The sequence below is a fragment of the Sclerotinia sclerotiorum genome, genomic scaffold (assembly GCF_000146945.2).
Source record: "Sclerotinia sclerotiorum 1980 UF-70 scaffold_11 genomic scaffold, whole genome shotgun sequence".
NCBI classification, from domain to species: domain Eukaryota; kingdom Fungi; phylum Ascomycota; class Leotiomycetes; order Helotiales; family Sclerotiniaceae; genus Sclerotinia; species Sclerotinia sclerotiorum.
Genome location: NW_001820825.1, coordinates 731278 through 751141, shown reverse-complemented (window position 1 = coordinate 751141; position 19864 = coordinate 731278). Strand labels below are relative to the sequence as shown.

At 41.6% G+C, this 19864-nt stretch overlaps 9 protein-coding genes across 9 annotated transcripts; 3 read left to right on the top strand and 6 right to left on the bottom strand.

Moving 5' to 3' along the window:
* Positions 1 to 1883: 1883 nt before the first annotated feature.
* SS1G_08406 (hypothetical protein) lies at positions 1884 to 4327 on the bottom strand (the record flags this gene model as incomplete). The annotated part of the gene is made up of 4 exons (XM_001590616.1): positions 1884 to 2725; positions 2997 to 3539; positions 4071 to 4199; positions 4288 to 4327. 4 exons carry the CDS (start codon positions 4325 to 4327, stop codon positions 1884 to 1886), a joined length of 1554 nt encoding a protein of 517 aa, XP_001590666.1.
* Positions 4328 to 5786: 1459 nt separating this feature from the next.
* SS1G_08405 (predicted protein) lies at positions 5787 to 6336 on the top strand (the record flags this gene model as incomplete). Its single annotated transcript, XM_001590615.1, has 3 exons — positions 5787 to 6001; positions 6032 to 6198; positions 6305 to 6336. 3 exons carry the CDS (start codon positions 5787 to 5789, stop codon positions 6334 to 6336), a joined length of 414 nt encoding a protein of 137 aa, XP_001590665.1.
* A 1125-nt stretch (positions 6337 to 7461) lies between these two features.
* Positions 7462 to 7771, bottom strand: SS1G_08404 (predicted protein; the record flags this gene model as incomplete). Its single annotated transcript, XM_001590614.1, has 2 exons — positions 7462 to 7584; positions 7619 to 7771. 2 exons carry the CDS (start codon positions 7769 to 7771, stop codon positions 7462 to 7464), a joined length of 276 nt encoding a protein of 91 aa, XP_001590664.1.
* A 670-nt stretch (positions 7772 to 8441) lies between these two features.
* Positions 8442 to 9620, bottom strand: SS1G_08403 (hypothetical protein; the record flags this gene model as incomplete). Its single annotated transcript, XM_001590613.1, has 2 exons — positions 8442 to 8890; positions 8945 to 9620. 2 exons carry the CDS (start codon positions 9618 to 9620, stop codon positions 8442 to 8444), a joined length of 1125 nt encoding a protein of 374 aa, XP_001590663.1.
* Positions 9621 to 10102: 482 nt separating this feature from the next.
* On the top strand, positions 10103 to 10270 carry SS1G_08402 (predicted protein; the record flags this gene model as incomplete). The annotated part of the gene is made up of 1 exon (XM_001590612.1): positions 10103 to 10270. One exon carries the CDS (start codon positions 10103 to 10105, stop codon positions 10268 to 10270), a length of 168 nt encoding a protein of 55 aa, XP_001590662.1.
* A 1286-nt stretch (positions 10271 to 11556) lies between these two features.
* Positions 11557 to 12029, bottom strand: SS1G_08401 (hypothetical protein; the record flags this gene model as incomplete). Its single annotated transcript, XM_001590611.1, has 3 exons — positions 11557 to 11562; positions 11626 to 11824; positions 11890 to 12029. The coding sequence occupies 3 exons, from the start codon at positions 12027 to 12029 to the stop codon at positions 11557 to 11559; spliced, it is 345 nt and encodes a 114-aa protein (XP_001590661.1).
* A 1074-nt stretch (positions 12030 to 13103) lies between these two features.
* Positions 13104 to 13727, top strand: SS1G_08400 (predicted protein; the record flags this gene model as incomplete). Its single annotated transcript, XM_001590610.1, has 1 exon — positions 13104 to 13727. One exon carries the CDS (start codon positions 13104 to 13106, stop codon positions 13725 to 13727), a length of 624 nt encoding a protein of 207 aa, XP_001590660.1.
* A 1001-nt stretch (positions 13728 to 14728) lies between these two features.
* Positions 14729 to 15496, bottom strand: SS1G_08399 (predicted protein; the record flags this gene model as incomplete). Its single annotated transcript, XM_001590609.1, has 3 exons — positions 14729 to 14796; positions 14903 to 14936; positions 15359 to 15496. 3 exons carry the CDS (start codon positions 15494 to 15496, stop codon positions 14729 to 14731), a joined length of 240 nt encoding a protein of 79 aa, XP_001590659.1.
* A 2488-nt stretch (positions 15497 to 17984) lies between these two features.
* On the bottom strand, positions 17985 to 19628 carry SS1G_08398 (hypothetical protein; the record flags this gene model as incomplete). The annotated part of the gene is made up of 3 exons (XM_001590608.1): positions 17985 to 19076; positions 19124 to 19387; positions 19443 to 19628. The coding sequence occupies 3 exons, from the start codon at positions 19626 to 19628 to the stop codon at positions 17985 to 17987; spliced, it is 1542 nt and encodes a 513-aa protein (XP_001590658.1).
* Between the last annotated feature and the right edge of the window lie 236 nt (positions 19629 to 19864).

Genomic DNA, 19864 nt, shown 5'->3' with positions numbered 1-19864 from the left:
ATGATCGACAAGGAGGGCAAGATCATGCATATCGAGATGCAAAGGGTGCGGGAGAAAGATAAAGATTAACGAAGATTTGCCAATGTCATCAGGGTCAAGGCTAAGCAATAATGATATCATGAAGAATAAAAGACCGAATCAATCTATTCCATAGTAAAATGCGAGAATTTTCAAAAGTCAAAAAAGAGGGGTTTCGAAAGCATGATGACCATACATACAAATCACGCGGTGCAAAAAGAAACCAAAAATCACAACATGGTACAAGTTACACCACATCATGTACGCGGGAGATCTTGACAGGATGATTTTCTAGTGATACATCTGTCGTGCAGTTCTAAGAGAGTTAGTAGTGTATATACTGTAGCATGCATTCCGCATTCGCTTCTGAGTCTGGGTAAAAGGGGGAAATGAATGTTTGTTGCACGGCAGGAGTCTTTATAATATCATTTTGTTGGTTCATGAGGTTGGGGGAGTTTTGATGTTAGATGGATGTACTGGGTTTGCTGGTTCTAGATGTAGATGTAATACTTTATTCTCCGGACGTGGGTGGGGTAACCTTAGATAGATTAGCGGGGTAAATTGGGGTAGATTAGGTGGAAAAGAATGCAGAGGGGAAATTTTGGTAGCGAGCGAGGTGTGGGGTAGGGTAGGAAGATGAGTGCGATGCAAGTATGGGTTAGTGAGTGAATCGGAGCTGAGGAGCTGAAGATAGGTTTGGCTTTGGTATTGAACTAGATCTCGTCGGAATACGGGATAAAAAAGTCCCAAGAAGCGAATGAGCGAAGATAGAATAAATGGTGGAAACTTAAAAGTAAGAATACGGAGTACTGTATGTAGAGAGGGGAAACCCAGAAATAAAAAAAGGGAATTTCGGCCCGATATCCCTTGTGAGTGAGATGAGATGAAGTCTAAGATTACCCACCTATGCTTGGTTTCGAGAATACGATGTTGATTTGGATTTGGATTTGGATTTGGATTGGTCAGTATAGAACAAGAACAGAATTTATATGTAAGATTATGTACTAGCTAGCTATAACCTTATATCTTTCTTAGAGAACGATAGCCTAAGTAACCTTAGCCATGTAAGTTGTAACTCTAAGATCTTAATTTTACATTTCATTTCCCCGGATTTGCTGTGCATATGTATATATATACTAGGTATACATATATAGAAATTCTGCGAATATCGCTATTTGTAAGGGAATATATAATAAGACCCTTACATATAGTATGAAACTTGAGAGAATACTTACTTCCATTAGAATGATCTAGCAAATGTGCTTGAGTATGTAAGTCTTACCAGGTATTTCGTACATCTCCCGCTGGGCGTATCTATTTGAGTTTATGGTAATCTTACGAGATTGCTAGCATTGGCACTTATGCTCGTGATGGGGTATTGGAGCTGAATGCATGCAGCTCTGTTCATTAGTGTGTATACCAAGGACTTTCTAGTGGCTATTGGCATTGAATCGATGCCCATCTAGATTTCCTAGATGTTGATGTATTCATTTCTTGATTTAGATCATGGTTATGTCCGGGGGGCCATTATCGTTTAAGTAGATATGCAAGCAGATGGATACCGATGACACATGCTATGTAGCCCAAGAATGCGAGTATAGATTCATTTAAATTTACTCTAGTTGATCTCACATTTCATATGTGTTGAAATAGTGTTGTGAAATTAACATATTGCTGTAATGGTATCATATCATATACACCGGCGTAACTTCGTAGCTCATATACGCAAACAAGAAAGTGGCCTCCCGAGTCCATCCGTAGCCTATTATATTTCCTCGCCGCCCTCGATAAAATGCCCAGATACCATCCCTTGATGAGAAAAACAAGCTCCTTATTAGACGGAAATATCATAATATACCCATCACTCATTGATGAATAATATATGGCGTTCCGAATTGACCCATCGCAGAATCATCATATTGCATGGGTAAGCCATCATATGGCATATCCAAGCCATCTGGCAAGTTTCCCCATAACATGCCATCTAAATCCCATATTCCCCCATTATCAAGCATCATTAATTGTTCCTCACCCATAATCTCAACCTGCTGTAACATCTCACTATCCATGTAATGTCTCCCATCTATACCACCCATTCGATTCATATCTTCCGAAATCTGGCTGAGCCCCGGACTTGGATGTCTCGTTAGGGGTCGTTTGCTAGCTTCATACATCTTGCTCACGACTTCCCTACTTCGTCTTGCAGCCAACGACCAATCAGCCATGCCATCAAAAGCTTCAAGCACAACCTCGATCTGTGATTGCCAATCTCGAACGAGATTCGTATTCCATGATTCCCAGAATATACTGACAAGTGGTATCATGGATGCTTGATACATGAACCACACGCCATTCCATCCCAGCATTTGGTTTGGACTCCATTCACGTGATATTTGTTCGATGGTCTCTCGGGCAATGGTACGACATGTTCGGATGGCGGCAATTTCTTCCTTACTCGATGCAATTCCTTGGTTACCTCGATTAGCGAGGTTCAGAAGAACAGGCCTGTAAAGCACGATGCGAAGATTCTGATATCTCCATTTCATGACACATCGAGCGGTGTACATGGACTCGGGACAAGGTTCTGTAGAGCGTAAGATCCAAGGAAGATTTTCATACCATTCTACGAGCTGTGCATCGAGATTCGCAAGGTCATCGCTTCGGAGAAGTGGCGTTTGAGCGAGGGCATCCTGAATTTGCGTGGCGACTTTTACAGAATTTAATGTTCTCCGTTAGGGTGATAAGACTCATATTTTGATTCTTGGGGCACATTAGCGATGAACAGCTGAAGGAGGAAGCGGTACAAACAGTATTGTGTAATGATTCAGGTGGCTGGATGGTAATTGTAGGGCCCCAACGACCCATAGAAGGTCTACCTAATGTTGTAGATGCCCAAGTATCGAGACAGAATAAACTCCACCATGTCCTCCGCCTTTGTTCTGCCATTAAATTGCTCTCAGCACTGTTTTCATGTATACTTTCTCGATGTAAACCCATTGCGCAAGCCATTCTTAAGGCAGCTCCACAGATAGCATTTGCCATATTTGGACGATTGATATAGTGAAGATAATACCCTCCCATCAATGATAAGGCTTGTAAAGTTTCCAAATGGCCACTGCCAAAAGAATCAATTCCTAAATGGTCTTTCGCCTGGTTATAATAATCGATATGATTATGGTCGTCTGATTTGTTCGCGACAATACTTCCCATTGCAAATACCATATTCAGCAATGCAAGCCACGGTGCATCTTGACGTCGCCCTTTCAAAAAGTCGGCTCTGAAGGCGGGTTCATCAAGCATCGGTACAAATATTTGTACTCTATTAAAATATGCATCAATGAGTGTCTGGCCATCGGATGACCATGAGACTGCGTGTAATTCTTTGACAGAATTTCCTGGTCCCGGCGTAGGATAGTTGCTGCTTGCTGGAATATGCTTGTTGTTTGAAGGCGCTAGCAGAGATCGGAGTCTTGGTGCTACCTTAAGCATAACCAAAAGCGCAGCTTTAATTGAAGTCGCACCTAAGTACGACGACTGTCTATCAACTGAGAGTGACAAAGCATTTACATCGTCGGCTTCTGCAGGTATTGGATCCCTGTTTCTTCTTTCCTCGTCCCATTCTATATCTTGGCTTGGTATTTGTTCGAGATTTGCTAGGCTTCTATCTTCATCCGAACCAGAATTCAAAGGCGATCTATATTCTTGTGATGTTGGTGATGTATTGGAGCCTGAGGGAGAAGTATTCGAGAACACGCTTCGTGGGGACCGGTCGATGAGAGCAACGAGTTCATTCCGCGATAATGGCAATAATTGTTGCACTTCTCGGTCCGGATAAAGTCTTCGCAAGACGGTACGACATTCGTCTAGGGATTGAGTGAGAGCATCGAGGGTTCTGCTTCAATCAGTATGTCAAGGCAGCATTTGGAATGCAGAAGCATCGTACTTTCGAGAGGGAATTACCCTCTGCCTATGTTTATCATAGTAACATGGTTTGGGTGATCGACATCCAACACATTGCCCACAAGGCTGTCGTCCGTCGCATCGAATTTTACGACGTTTACATTCTGCACATGCATGTGGTGTTGTAATTCTCTTCGTCACTCCATTCGTTGTCGCTTTTGGGGTGTCTTGGATTGTTTGCTCGGAGCTTAAAGTTTGGCGGGGTGGCGCCAGTCCTTGAACTAATACAACGTTGGAACAATGATCAGCATGGAATCTCACTTGCTCCACTCGGTAACTCGGATGTCCTCCTTCTGAGAGTCTACTTACATGTATGGAACATCTTTGCTGAACCAATTGATGAAGGCATGAAGATGAGTACCGAATGCCCGGAGGACAATATCCAACCCACCTCGATAGAATTGGATTGGATTGGGAGTGGGATTGGGATCTGGAATAATTTGCGAATCGATTGCAGCAAGTTGCAGCGATTTCAGCTCAATATGAAATATGACAAAAATACGTCGATGATAGTATCTTCTTGGCCTCTGAGCTGATAATTGCTCATGCGTGAGTCGACGGTAAGATGTTCAACGACTCGGGGAGAACGGGGAAAGACTGCAGCGATTCCGGTAGACTTCAATTCGTAAAGTTCCGGCAAACCAACGGTCACGGTTGAGGCGCCGACGTCGTCTTCGGAAGAATACTGACATTAGCTGACGGCAGCAAGACCCTTCTTTTGGCCAAAATCCTTGATATATTGGGTATATCGCAATATTATATCTACGACGCTGTAGTGGTAGAAGACTCCCTGGCGTCGTTAATGCGTCGTTATGCGTCGTTGATGCAGCTGTGGGGCTTGTATGTATTTTGGCCACAGCATATATGTATATGCAGATCCCTCACGAGGAACATGAGCTGATTTCCTTTTTACTGGATCTTGTGCTTGGAAATTTCTCCAAGTTACAAAACTCTTCCTGCATTGGCAGGGAAATGAAAATGGGAAAAGTCTTGTCAGATACTCAATTAGGTCTTTTGCAAAATCATATGCTTGCGTTAGATGTCAGATTGACAAATTCGGATTTCTTAATAGATTATTTGGAATGAAGTTCTTGCAGGTCTGTTGGGCACGAGTATTGATGATCCCTTACTTTTGTTTGAGGATCGAAGATTATTTCAGAGCTGTCGTACCATGGGGAAAGTATCATACTTGTCAGTTTTCATCTGATCTTTTCCCGCCTCCACGATCCCAGTTTCCCCCGACTTTCCCCACAAGATGCTTGTGCTAAGCTTGGCCAATTATGACACGTCGAGCTCGAGAGCACGTACAGTTCTGCTCAGATAGGGGAAGTTGATTGGCGACAAGAATGGGGGTGAGTAGGGATGGCTAAGACTTCCGGAAAATTGATTTGGCGATGGTAATTACCTTGAAATTTGGAACCATATATTACAATGCATCTTCTCATATAAAAGGATACTTCTCTTTCATCACAAAGATATTACCTTGTGCGTTTTTTAAAGAAGATCACTGCAGCAAAAGGGCAACACAACGATGAATCAACACATCACGAACTACTACGGACCACTAAACTCAAACTCGAGCTCAAAAGCTGGAAAAATTCTCTTAACACGTGTCAGAAATCCTCGTTGTGGATTTCTCGTCTCCAAACTTTGACTGCGCCAGAAGTTTCGGACTCCAAGAGGGCTTGCCCGCTTACTTACCACAGCTCAAGTACTTCCAAGAAACGACCCAGATCCAATGACAATACGTTCAAAGTGCATCTCATATCTAGTCATCTACGAAAACTCTGCATTTTATGCAATACATGATGTCCATCCAACATCTTTTTTGGATAATCCGGGACCCTGGTATAGGTAAGCCAAGCCCAATCACCTCAAGGACGTTGCAGCCTTCCTGCAGTAATTCGGCGAATTTCCAACCTGCAGTCGCAGCAGCGGGAGCAGCCAAAACACATACAATAATCGAATTTCAGCTGATTATCGCGGCCCACGGCTGCTCCCTGCCTGCACATCATACCGAGGCGTGTGAAGCATGACATACTCGTTCTTGAAGCTTACATCTCGTCCTCGCCGATGATCCAGCTTCCAAGCTTTTTATTTTCTTCAGCGCCCAACGGCCGGAAAACCCAATAGAACATCCCCAGGTTTCCGAATATCACGTTCTCCTTCTTGATGCCCGGGGAATTTTCCTAATCAAGACTTACGAGCAGCAGAGACCCGGTTAGTGTATGTTTCCTCCCGTGACAGGGGTGGAAGTAAATTTTGACGAAACGCGGGGTGATCAACAGTGAGTATTGAAATTTTCGCCTCTTAAAATCTGGCAAAGCTTCCCCGCCCATAGATTGTGGGGAACTGTGATGATCGAATAAATTTGCAATGTATGTAACTAAAATTTGGAGGACACATCCGGTACATAGTTGTGAGCCGCGTTCATTATGCCGAACCGATACTTAGCGTGTAACGGCGGCTGAGTATAGGCATTTCAGCCGAGTGCCCCTTTAAATAGTTATTGGTTTGGAATGTATATGGTGGCGTTAGTGCGAAGAAGATCTCCTTCGTATTATGGTATCGCCAGCTCATGTTTGAATCCATGGGAGCTCTATGGCTTCATTGTTGGCGCCTGACCATGTACTAGGGGGCTTCTTTTCTGAGTTGGCCATACATTGCGATGGGTATGTCCAATGGACGTGAAGTAATATTTTTACCATACATTTGGAGTAGTTAACCCCAGAACCTCAAGATATTGAATGTATAGTATACGAAGGAATAGAATACGATCATCATGTAATTTTAAACCAGACGCAATAACATAAGTTCTCTGGCCTCATTCTCTGTGAACATTCACGTGCTACTCATCCACCGAAAAAAAAAGTATTCATCCACGAGAAAGTTCTTTGCTGTGCAACCCACCACACTGGGCCAAGGGTGCCTCTTTCAATAATCTGACTACGCTTAGTCTAAGTCGAGTTCTATGCCAACCCCAGCCTGGTGGTAATGGATAGGTTGATCTTTAATGTCCTAGAAGTAGTCAGACATTTATGGAAGAGATATTCCTAGAGAATGGGTAGAACAAGACCCTTTTTCTTTATCAAATGATTAAGTGGCTGCGAAGCTGCAAAAGGCGTTCCGTGAGGAGGGCCATCTGCGTGCTTCATTCAGCACCACCTGTTTCAATTCTTGATTGATGCATATAAAACCACTTCAAATGCGTTGAAGATTGAAGTCCAAAAATAGACTTCTCTCAAGACTGATCGCTACAATGGCAGTCTGAGTGGTTCGAATGCTAGCAAATCTTGTTCAAAGCCTCAATTTTCCTTACCGCTAAACTAGAAGATCGGTTTGCGCCCCTTAAAAACTGATACAAAATCCTGTATTAGCTCACTCTTATTGATTTGGTTGATAATATCAATCTAGGAGATCGTGTTCAAGATCATAAACACACAGTGGGTGGACGCTGTGTCTCGGGTTTTGGCATGGCATTCATCATTCACGGAAATTTTTCCTCTCATCGGAGAAATAATTGCGATTCTTGGTAACCTGTGAGTATACATGAAAGTCTCTAAACGCCCTGTGGCAGCATCCGTAGATGTACTTGAGCAGGCTTGACTATTTTTAAAAGTCTAACACTATTAGAAATTACTTCGCCAAATATTGCATCTGAAGGCATAACCAACTCGATACCGTGTTTCCGTTTTAGCTTCTCGATTTTTATAACACGTACATCTCGTAGACCAAATACCATATGTTTGAAGCGTCCGACAAACAAGTAGTATAGAGTACAAGGTGTCAACATCTTTGGTGGTGGCAAAGTAATGAGGATGTCATCAATTTTTCAATCCTCCGTGACGATTTTGCAGCAGCTAATAGCCAGTTTGGTGATGTTAAATAATGTTTTAGTCTTTCAGTTTGACCAGAATGTGTATTCTTATACGCACAGTGCATATCAAGCATATTGTCAACGTGAATCCAAGTCGCCAAATGGAACTTGTGGGGTTGCAATTCTCTCATCATTAAAATAACAGCACTAATAGCAAATGAAGCATGACCAGACGGATTCCTCTTTTGTGTGAAGTAGTCAGCCAGCATATGTATTCTCGTTAGCCTAGTATTATCCACCAACTGCGCTGTTATTTACCAGGCACTCCACAAGCAAATCCCTCGCAAGTTGGCAACATTCCTAGCTAGTGGCCCATGCTAGAGAAACCCTCAAAAAGAACCTTTATGTCAGACGAGAAGGCTGTGGCTTTTGAAGTGAATTTGCGAATCAAAGTGTGGGTTGTAAGAAGCCACTGGTAAATACAAAAGTTTGCTTGACTATGTTTGATCTGTGTGGCTTGATAGTTTGCTAGCTAACACAAGCGTCATAATTATTGGAAGATGGAGATCGGTGTCGACAAAGCATCACAAGAGAGATAAGTACTAGTACGATCCAAACTTTGTGTTAGATCTGAGCAGCCTTTCTGTCAGGTCTTTTTAACGAGCTCCTTACAGATTTCCAAAGTTAGGGGTGATTTGTCCATAGAAATTATGGATGTTTTGAGCCGGTCAATGACCTCAACGGTATGTGGGGGCACATATTTGTTCTCCAACTTCCCACATAATGTATTGGCTTCAAGGAGTTGTATTCTTGCCATAAAAGATCGTAGCGACAATGAAGTGTATTGTGGCTTTTCGAGAGGATACAAATTATTTGCAATCGCACTCTTCATAAGAGACCCAAGCACCATCGAGTCGCAATCCTTTCTGTAACGATCGACATCAATGTACTCCATCGGCATTCCATAAAATCCACCAAGCCCGGGAATCTTCTGACTTGTACAAACAAGGTCGGGCTGTTGATATTTAAATATGGTGCCATTAAGAACTTGGACGGCTTTTCCGATTCCTTCTATCCGATATGACTCCAGTTTATCTTTGTATGTTAGTGATGCGCCCAGATGTACTATTGCATGCTGAGGAAACTTACCAACTACAAGTTTCGGAATAGGTAGAATTGTCTCCTCAAGACTACAAGTACCTTCCGCTTGTATTAACTGCGTAGCTTCAAGGAACTCACTATCCAACTCGAAATGCCATGCTATGCATAACCAACAGGCAATACTGGTAGACGAGGTCGTCCATTCAGTTGTCAATCCGTTTTTCCAAAGGGAAGGGAATGGCCGTACGACTTCTTTACATTGGTATTTATCAGCCAAAATTGCTATCTGCGTGAATAACTCCAGCTCGATCTTCAACGGAACTGAATTCATACGACCATGAATAATATTGATCAATATTCTCATGGCAGCGGGATCATCATCTGGAAGAGGAACTGCGAGTTTTCCCGTTGTCTTTAATTCAATACCCTCTCGGAAGCGACCCTCGAGCATTGCTTTAAACACCGGAGATGCAAGAGACATATGCTTTGAAGATACCAGTATACGATCATTGTAGACTAGGGTCGACTTGTCCGATATTTCAGGTCCAAGTGATCTTTTCGTTTCTGGATCGGTGGAGTCAGAAACACCATTAGTTTTAGCAGCGTTGGCACCAGCACCTGGTAACGGACGGCTGGTGGACTTTGATGAATCTAGCTTGGTTGGACTCAGAAGAAAAATCAAATCTCCATCAGGATCCACAGTAATGTTTGGGGCTGAGGACATTATCATTGTAGCCTAGCTAATTCAGATCCAAGGAAGAATTTTCTCCTAAGATAACAGAGGTATGTGAACTCTGAAGGTATTCTGGTAACCGTGTTCTAACAAGCGTTGTTAAAGTGAGGTGAATCAGCTGAAAAGCCAGCGTGACGACTGAACAGTCTAACTTAATTAGGTCACCGCCTTGACACATTCGGTATTCAATAGCCTGTATTCAATTCGAAAGTGTCCGGGAATAAATTTCTGCTGACCCGTAGCTTTAACTGCGCTTCTGCGGGTTGGCTGGTGGATTAGTTAGCAGAGCCTGATGCTTTGTTTTGGGATTTTAAGTGAATACTTTGTGATGGAAGCTGGACAAAAATCCTGCAAATGGTCCTCTTGCGCGAGACATACACCTTAATCCTAGAAACAGCACAAAGAATATCCTTTACAATAATTCGAAATTAGTGTTAAAATGAGGGTATAATCCATATCTTAGTTTAGATAAAATGTCTACGTCGAAATTCTCGGATGAATTTGTGTTTGTGATATCAACGGAACGTTTATTTACGGGAAGTGATGCCGCGCATAGTGGAATGGAGGAGGGTCGGGGGCTTAGCGAAACACAATTCTACACCAAAAGTCATCTATTTCAAAAACTTTTACAAATTCGATAAATAAATATATATACTTCAAATTTAGAAAAAATAATAGATATTTAATAAAATTTCAATATCTCGAGTTTTCAGATTTATATATCATAGTTTCAGTCTTTATCACTTCAAGGCATGATAGGTGAATAAGGTCTTCTATTTTCTAACCAGTCTAAATCTAGAAAGACACAGCTCAACAGAGCTATAGATCTATATAAAATGATAGCTTGCAGGGCTAGCATTATGTCATATAAGATCATAGCTATGATACCCCAACTTTAGAAGCTAAAGGAATCATCCTACTTGCAATATCTTTGAAAATAAAATAAAGCGTAATTTGTAAGGCTATAATACTTCCATCTGCAAAATGAAGCAAAAAAGGGGTGCCCTTAATGGAAAAGATGGAGGGTGGGAGAAAAGCGATGTTGGAGAATAATGACGCATGAGATTACAGGAAGGAGGAAGGAGAGAAGACTATAGCTTTTATACCTAGTTAAATAGGTAATATAAAGCTAGCTAGCTCTTCGTCGTCCTTTGACGTTCTTTCCCTGAAACCCCTGTATATTGTAAAAGAGGTAGGTCGAGATACATGCATTTTAATAGTATATTGTGAAAAGGAAATGGAGGAAAGAATTGATTAGATTATATTGTAATATATCATTTAGAAAATAAAACAGATTTCGTAATAAATTTGGAGTGGAAATAATATACATTCAAAAGTATATGTATATAAAATTAATTATTTTAAAAAGAGAACAATAAATTATTTCTTTTATAGTTAATTATTAAAGATTACATGACCAAATAACTGTTACGAGGTTTGCCGTCTAGATCACGTGGAAGTGCTCTAGGCTCTCGAAGTGGTTTATAACTAGGCGTCAAGCAGGGACTTAAGTAATGACAATAATGATATACAATTCGTAACTAATAGTAGAGTATACTAAATGATTGATCTTGAGCACGAAGCTCTATACAAAGGAAATCCATCTTGATTGTATAGACCTTCATGCTTCGTGGCTCGAAGGGAGCGAGAGGATCGAGCTTCGATCCTTTCGCTCTCCTCGATCGAAGGGCTCGAGAGGCCAAGCCTTCGAGCTCTTCGAGTCCTCGCATCACGTGTTATTGCTAATCCCGTGACCTAATTGTTACCTGTCGTAACATATTAGTGTTTATCTTGAAAATCAAATCAAAACATTGAAAGATTGAATTAATAAATATTTTTGAAACGGTTAAATTTTGATAATAAGAATTATAAAGGCTTGGGCCTGGCCCTCTTCAAAGACTAGCCCGAGTATACCCGCGTAAATTAGCTACGGCTAGTGCATGAAATTTGCGAGTTAGATTTTTGATTCATTGAAATAGGTACCTCTAGAACTAACTTGAATGATAAAATCGGCTAAACAGATACGTAACGTGAAGAATAGGCCATAGGCTGTGATTCCCGGCACTAAATCTCCATCTCTCTTCGCTATTTCCATGTCATTAGCCAGGTATCGGGGGCCTGGAATATCACTTGCATTGATCATATCGCGGATGACAACATCTAGACGATCATTTGCGGAGGCAGCTCCAAAACACCTTTGTATAATATCAATAAACACTAAGGAACTTTGATCTATAGTAAATTTAAAATCAAGACGCACATCGTATATCCCGAATCAAGATAGCTCTTCATATTCTGCGCCGTGAGTAGCGCATGTTCCGCTATTCCCAATTCTCCAAGCGCATTCAACTCCCCTCCATTCCACGTGAGATATTCATGAGCATCTCTCAACCCACTCATTAAAGTCCGACCTCTTCCTTGGAACACTCATGTCTTCGAGTCCTCGCGTGATGAGTCCTTGAGGAGTTCCTCTCGGCATGGAAAAAACTATGGAGCGGATTCGTCCGCCTTCAATTAGTACATCACCAGGATATGGGTTTTGGCCGGTGGAGTCAAGAATGGTGACATTGAGGAAGATAATTTTGGAGGTGGAGAGGGTCCCAAGAATGAGTAAGGCGCGGGCAGAAGAGATGGGTGGAAGTTGAGGGAAACTATAGGGGTTGGATTTCGAGGGGTCGTTGAGCGGGTTGTCATGACTAATGAATAATCAAGTAGAGAATAAGCAATTTTAACTCAGAATGCTGATTATTTGAAAAGGATATTGGACAATTCTCGACACTCCTGGTTGGATGCGACCTAGCACATTTCAGAAATGCCACCATAAACACCATTTAACAGTGTACACTGCCGTCATATAACCACTCCGATTCTCAGATTATTCTCCAAAGTACATCACCGACTCAGTTCATCGATTTTTTTTATCATCGTTGCCATAAATATTTCTTGTCTTATTCATCGAACTGCACACCTTACGTGGCTGTAACACTGGATGAACAGGGTTCTCCGCATCTCCACCTCGTGTGGTGCAGGGCGGGGAAAGGCCACCTTAATACATCCAAAAAGACTTCCAAAACAGAATGAAATCTTTGAAAGCACATTAATAACAACAAGGAAAGAGGAACGAAATGAGAGGCTTGCGCGGTTGAAAAGGGAGAGCTTGATTGAGGTTTGTGGAGAAGTTTGGTGATGATTAAAAACGGTGATGTGAAATAACGTGACGTGAAATGAGTGAAGTATCCTCCTCTTCACCTCAACAACTTTTGTTTTGTGATTGGGATTGGAATAAAATAAAATTTCAACACAAAATGGAAGGCTGTTATTACAGCTAAAAATTTAATCGGCTCTTACGTCAACTGATGCCTGTCTATTTAACCATAAGCTCACCCCACATTAGAAACTTACCCATTAAATATGTACATATCCGCACTCATCGACGGGTCTTCACCAAGGTAGAACGAGTTTCAAAAGAATCAAATGACTTCATCGGAATCCTCAAAATTCTTCACAGAAGACTGGACAATAACCATTCCCACGCATCCCAACCTCCGCTTCATCCGTCTAATCCCTACTCGCTACAACCATCTAGTCCGCATCTTCAGCAACCCCCTAAACGATCCACATAACCCCGCTCCCACCTCTGCCAACTGGAAAGAATCCGACACTCACGATCTAATAAAAACGTACACGCAGCGCTACACCTCAGCCAAAACGGCACATAATGCCCTTGCACTCCTAGTAGAAGAAAAAGGCAAAATCGTCGGTATAGGCCTAATGCATGAATTGGAGTATCAACCCGGCGTAGCGAATATCGGTACGATACTTGAGGAGGAGGCGAGAGGTCATGGTGTTGGGAGGGTTTTGATGGAGTTGTTGTTGAGGTTAAGTAATGAGTTGGATGTGGGTGCTGTGGAAGTGGCTACGATGAAGGGGAATAGTCCGATGAGGGGGTTGATGAGGAGTTTAGGGATTGGAGAGACGGAGGCGGAGAGGATTTTGCCGGGAAATAAGAAGGTAGCGGATGTTATGTTTAAGGATATTGATAGGAAAAGATGGAAGGATTTTGAGTTTGAACTTGAGTTTGTTGGGGACGGTGGATGATTGAGAAATTGTTTATCAGGGGGATAAATCGCTAAGATATCATATGTCATTTCGCAGGTAGGATTTGGAGGGGATTTCGTATATAACACGCGGAGACCGTATACATCTCATCTGTCTAATCACACCTTTTGAATCAAGATCTATCTCGATTACTTGTACCACGGGTAATCCTGGCAGGCACAATGCAATTCCTTGCAAATAGTTTATCTACCCCGATAAATTTGATATGGTAGTAGAGAAGGATTTGATTGTCACGGTTCACCGAGTGGTTAGACCCATCTGTGTTTCACAGCTGCATTCCCAGGTAGAGATTCTTCTCCACTAGCTCAGATGCTGGGGTCTGGTGGCTTGGGTGCTATGATTTTTCATGGCTAACCATGGTGACGGGTGGGGTGGTTCGTTTTTCTAAAGGGGAAGCTAGCACTACCCCAGTGAGTAGAGAAACAGCAACGCCGTTTAATAGTGCCTAATTCTCTCCACCACTTACTTTTCAAGCAAGAATAAAATATTATGATAAGCTCTACTAATAGCTCCGGATCGAAGAGCAAAGCCATCATTGTGGTCGCAGCGGGTTCTTTTCACACTCCCGTGCCATATGACCCTTGAAAAGTACCTCAGGTCACCGAACATCACACGATTCGCCCAGCTTTACGAGCTGTACCAATATAGAGGGTCCTATCTTTCCCTCAATCACTATCATTGATGATGCCCTTGCTTTATGTCTCCAAATCACCGCCCAAGTTGAATGCGAAAACAATTCAGTCTTGTTAGCCATGCATTTCTATAAAGAATCGGTTGGTGGTAATGCAGTTATCCAGGAGCTTAGATACATATGTATCGAAGGACTCGAGTATTGTTTCGAGGTGGAATTGCACCTATACTATTTCAGTGCATTCATCTTCCCAGTGAAACATTCCGTTCTTGGTGCATTTGGGCAATCTTCGAATAACGATGTTTGAATAAGCACTCTACTCTATGATATCCACTACATCATCCGTCAATTAAGAGAGTACCGTATATAATTCTAGCCAGATGAACGTCTTGCTATCCGCAACAGGACCTCTATCCTCTAAAACGACCCATTAGATTTCGATGCGAATAACCGGGAATCAAAAGTCATTCTCCTATCCTGCAATGTCCAAAAGACAAAACCTACACATGCTACATACACATACCTTCTTTCAATTTATCTCTGCGAGAATGACAAGGCTGCCCCTTCCAACTATCAGGACATGTTTGCGACTACGTCAGGTGCTCAAATTGATAGGTGTAGTGCAGGACATTCGGTAATTTTTAACAGGTAGTCGAGCTGCACTACTTACAAAGAAGATTCGCTTAGGCAGGCTTTATTATAGACACTGTTATCTTCTTCATATTGACATTTCTAGATCTTCAACATCAAGTGTGTCCCATTCACCTTGAAAAGAGACTCACATATTTTCATTGCCTTAAAACCCAAGTTCCAATCATTCTTGATATAGGTCATGGAACAGATGTATCGGCTTTATCTATGGCAGAATCCTATACAAATTTAAAGATACTTGCGACATACGTATAATTAGCAATTACCTAGGTGTCAGTTGCCCAGGAAACTTCACACATGTCGAAGAGGATGCAGAGAGTAATCTTACGTAGTCGGTGGGAAAGTTCAACATCATTAATAATCGCATGCTTACTTCCGGTATCCATAACTGGGATGAATCCCTCGAGAAATGCTGGGGCACCTTGACCCAGATTGAGTACTTGGGTTCCTCGACATTTGCTACCATTTTCGCACCGTAGATAGGGGAGTAAATCAGCATTCGTCTGATTTCATTGGATTTGGTCTTGCAGCAACTGAGAAGCATCGGGTAGGCAAAGGACCTGAACTTTCCCGCAAGCACAAGACATTTTGAGAGACTGGAAAGAGCTAGGTTATGGATGTGAAAGAGCATGAGGTCAAATGACCACTTAATGCTTGAGCAAGATAAGAGGGGTGGAAGGAAAGCGGTGCAATGAAGCTTGGAAGTTTCCAGAGATCTAGGAAACCGCTGGTGTGTACATCCTAACTTGGACTGCGAACATGACCTAAAAATAATGCCCGAACATAGGATGCAACAGCCGGGAAGCGTTTAGGTAAGAGTCATGAGTTAAGAGTCATGTGCCTAAAAGGTTCTGCTCGGCTGGGCATATACTATCTTGCATCTCACAAGGAGAAACAAGCAGACACTAAGTATCCCTATTATATACACCTTACTTAAACTCCTCCCGTGAATTAGCTTTGGGAATCATCACCCTCCTTTTCATGTTTGGACTAGTAAAACCCAACATGACTCAATTCACATCAGGCAGATCTTACTATCAAGTAATAATACACTTTAGTTCTCAGAAACCCTTTATATCTTCGTATCTTTGACTACCTAGGTACCGGAATCCTCGGGAATTATCCACTGATCTGAATACTTGAACTTTCAAGGAAGCCATACATTCTACTATTGAGTTCATCCTCCACAAACCTAATTAAGCAAGTTTTTGATGTAATTTCGGTAAAGCATTGCTCTCAATTAGACTGGTCATTTCATGTCCTGGGTGATTCCTTGAACCATTTGAGCTTCTGATGTTTACTTTCGTTTGAATGGGGAAACTGGGGAAATGATAAAAAGTCTCAACTAATTATGATCTTCTATATTTATATTGATTATATTTACTAGACGATAGAGATAAGATTAGATTGTAATAATTTCTTTGTTGGGTTTGATTTATATCTAGATTATAGCTTGAGTAGTAGATTTCTACTATTAGTGAAGTAATTTATAATAAAATATTATATATAAGATTACTAATATATAAAGTCGAAAGTTAGAAAAAGATATATCCACTCTATACTCCATAGACCCGAAATATCTACCTACTACAGCTAATAATTTTCAAGACAGAACACATACAAAACCTATTCCACGCACACTTAAAAAGAAATCAAACAATATCTATCTAACATTTATCACCTACAGACAGAAAAGATAAAACAACAATCCAACCACAACCAAAATACCCATCCCAGAAATCCTTCCGCATAGAATCTAATGACCCAGCTTGCGTGGCAAGCCAGGAACAACACCAGGAACAAAATTACCTAATCCTGGATCATCCTAGAGACCGAGTAGAAAGGAAAGCTAGTCTCACAAAACCCATATAATAATCATACAACATATACAATAACGCCATTTGGTTGGATACGGATAAGCAAACTTTACCAACCGGTGTGCATCCACTGCATTATTGAAACAAAAACGCAAGAGTCACCTATCTGCATCTGCATCTTTAATCTACATCGTACATTGCAATTTGTACTCTACATGCAGAAACGAAAAGAAAAAACTTGCGCACATACGGATGGATATTCGAGAGTCAAGTGAAGACAGCAAGTCTACCGAGTATCTGTACGAGTAGTCAGTCCACCAAGTCCTTACAAAGCGGTGTAACAAGAGCACATAGAGATCCAAGCTGAGCATTGTTTTCTATCTAGTCCTAGCTCGTTCCAAAAAAAAAACAACGCCTTATCCTTCCTTATCTAGTCTATCTATGGAATTGTGTACGCGAAAGAAAGAAAAGACCAGACCATCTTTCTTATCACGCTATGACAAAACCCCACAATCCGTTGTTGCGAATGTCCATTTGTCACAATATTGGAAAATTCGGTCTTATTTATTGTTTTATTGTCTTATTCCTGTTGGGATGGAAAGATGTTTAGAACTTTAGAGGTCTGGTAGGGTTGAGTTAATGTAAGCTTTTCTAGTTGATAGATTGGATGGGACCTGGAGCTAGGATGTTGCTGGATATTTGCTTTGATTGTTTTTTACTCTTTATTCGGGTGTGGGGATTCGATCACTGGGTCGAAATTAGATAGGATGGATTGGGTTTTTACCTTGATGGGTAACCTTATTGCGAAGAATTTAGATTTGGATTTAGATTTGGGTTTGATCTGAGGTTAGTGAGATACCAAGGATATGGAATTTGAAAGATTGGTGCCAGGTGACATATCAATGCTTAACCAGACAAACCAAATAAGAACACCAAAGACGTCATGATAAAACATATACATCTAAATTTTTATTATATCCCGAGCTTCCCAAGCTATTTTATTCCATATAAACTCATATCTGACATTTCATCGACATCGTAACTACCTATCCTAGTCCCATAAACATTCAAACATAACATAACATAACATAATTCATATCATTAGCATAATCATAACAAACCACAAACCAAGCACCCTCACAGAGGAACATTGTAACCCTTAAACTTTCGCGCCGGTATCCTCTGCTCAAACAACCAATCCAATTCATCAAAAGTCCTCCCATTCGTTTCTGGTACTCTCAACCAGACCCATAAAGTCCCGAAAGTTGATGTTCCAGCAAAAATAAATCCAATCTTTCCTCTTAGGTTTGCTGAATCGGGATTTATCAATAGTGGAATGACAATATTCATTAGAATTCCAAAGAGACTCTGTACCACTATACCAAGTCCTACGGTCCTCGAACGTAGCGATGAAGAAGGGACTTCAGCAAAAAGTGCCCAGCCCATTGGTCCGATAGTCGAGAGATAAATGAACGAGAAAATGATGACACAAGCTACTTGGCCAAAAGCAGGTCCCTTGCTGGAGTAATTTGGTAGAACATCCAATATACCAATGACCAAGAGCAAAAGTGTCAAGATTGCCGTTCCAACGAGAGATGTAGAACGACGTCCACATCTGTTGATAAGAAACCATGAACAAATAACTCCCAAGAGTCCTAAAATTGTAACACCAACCGATAAAGTGAATGCGTTTGAATTAGACATGCCAGCAAGTTCAAAGAAATAACTCGAGTATCCGATTGAGAAGACGACACCGGCAAGTTGAGCAACAGCGAAGATACCCATGGAAATTTCTGTACGACGAAGGTTGGAGCCACGGAAACAATCGAGATAACTGGTTTCGGAGGAATTCTTTCTTTCCGTGGAAATGCTTGTTGTCATTTCTTCTATGGTTGTAAGTGGAGATGGGTAACCTAGACGAGCGAGGGTCGAGATCGTGGAATCCATATGGGAATGACGAAGGAGATACCAAGGCGATTCGGGTGCGAAAGAGAGACCCAGAATGATGATTGCGGGAAAGATGAATTGGAGAGCAAAAGGAATTTTGTAAGCTGCTGACGAGGATAATGTTCCTGTGCCTTTAAGCACAAGGTTACCTGTAAGTTGACCGACGGAAATAAGTAGTTGAACCCCAGAAGTGGTTAAGCCTCGTATCTTGGCAGGGCATATTTCAGCAGCATAACTCGATGGAGTGGTAAGGAATGCACCCAAGGCAAGACCATTGATGAGCTATAAAGTGTTAGTTCCAATCCAGGCTGATGAAAGAGAAATCTTACCTTGCCTACAAGTAACATCGCAGGCGATGAAGCAAATACTTGCAAGAATGCTCCACAAATGCTAAATAAACATCCAACCGCCATTGTCAACCTTTTCCCAAACTTATCCGCAAGGTATCCTGTCGCAATAGCACCAAACAATTGTCCAATATATGAAGCCGAGTTGAACCCTGTTTGCCATTTGAAGCTTATTATGTATTCGCCTTTGTATTGGTATCCAAAATCACGCTGGAAGGAATTTATAGATATCGAGCCATTGGATATCTACAGATGCTGATTAGCCACATCAGTTTTCTTGGGTATTCAACCTTCTACTAACCTGTATGTCCACACCCCAATTGATGGCAGCCAGTGCGAAAAATCCAGACCACAAAACCGCCACTCTATGCCTCTTCACCATCTGCCATGTAGAAATATCTTCTTGTTCCTCCAGAGTTTGTGAAGTCGTAACTGGCGTGACCGTTTCCTCAGAAACATCTACTTCTTCTTTATGCTTCATCGTCATGATTTCTTTATTATTGTCGATTAGAAAAAAGAAAGGTCGTTACCAATTCATTATCTGGGGATCTCGTATTTAATTATATCAATGCTGATCTTTAAGCGGGAGCCGTGCTTAACGATATAAAATCTGGGGAAATCCCGGAACAACGATATGCTCGCTACGTTCCATGCTCGCTACCTTTTTATAGTCAAGAGCTGAAGGGTCCAAACTCAGAAGAGACATTGATTAACGAATGAAAT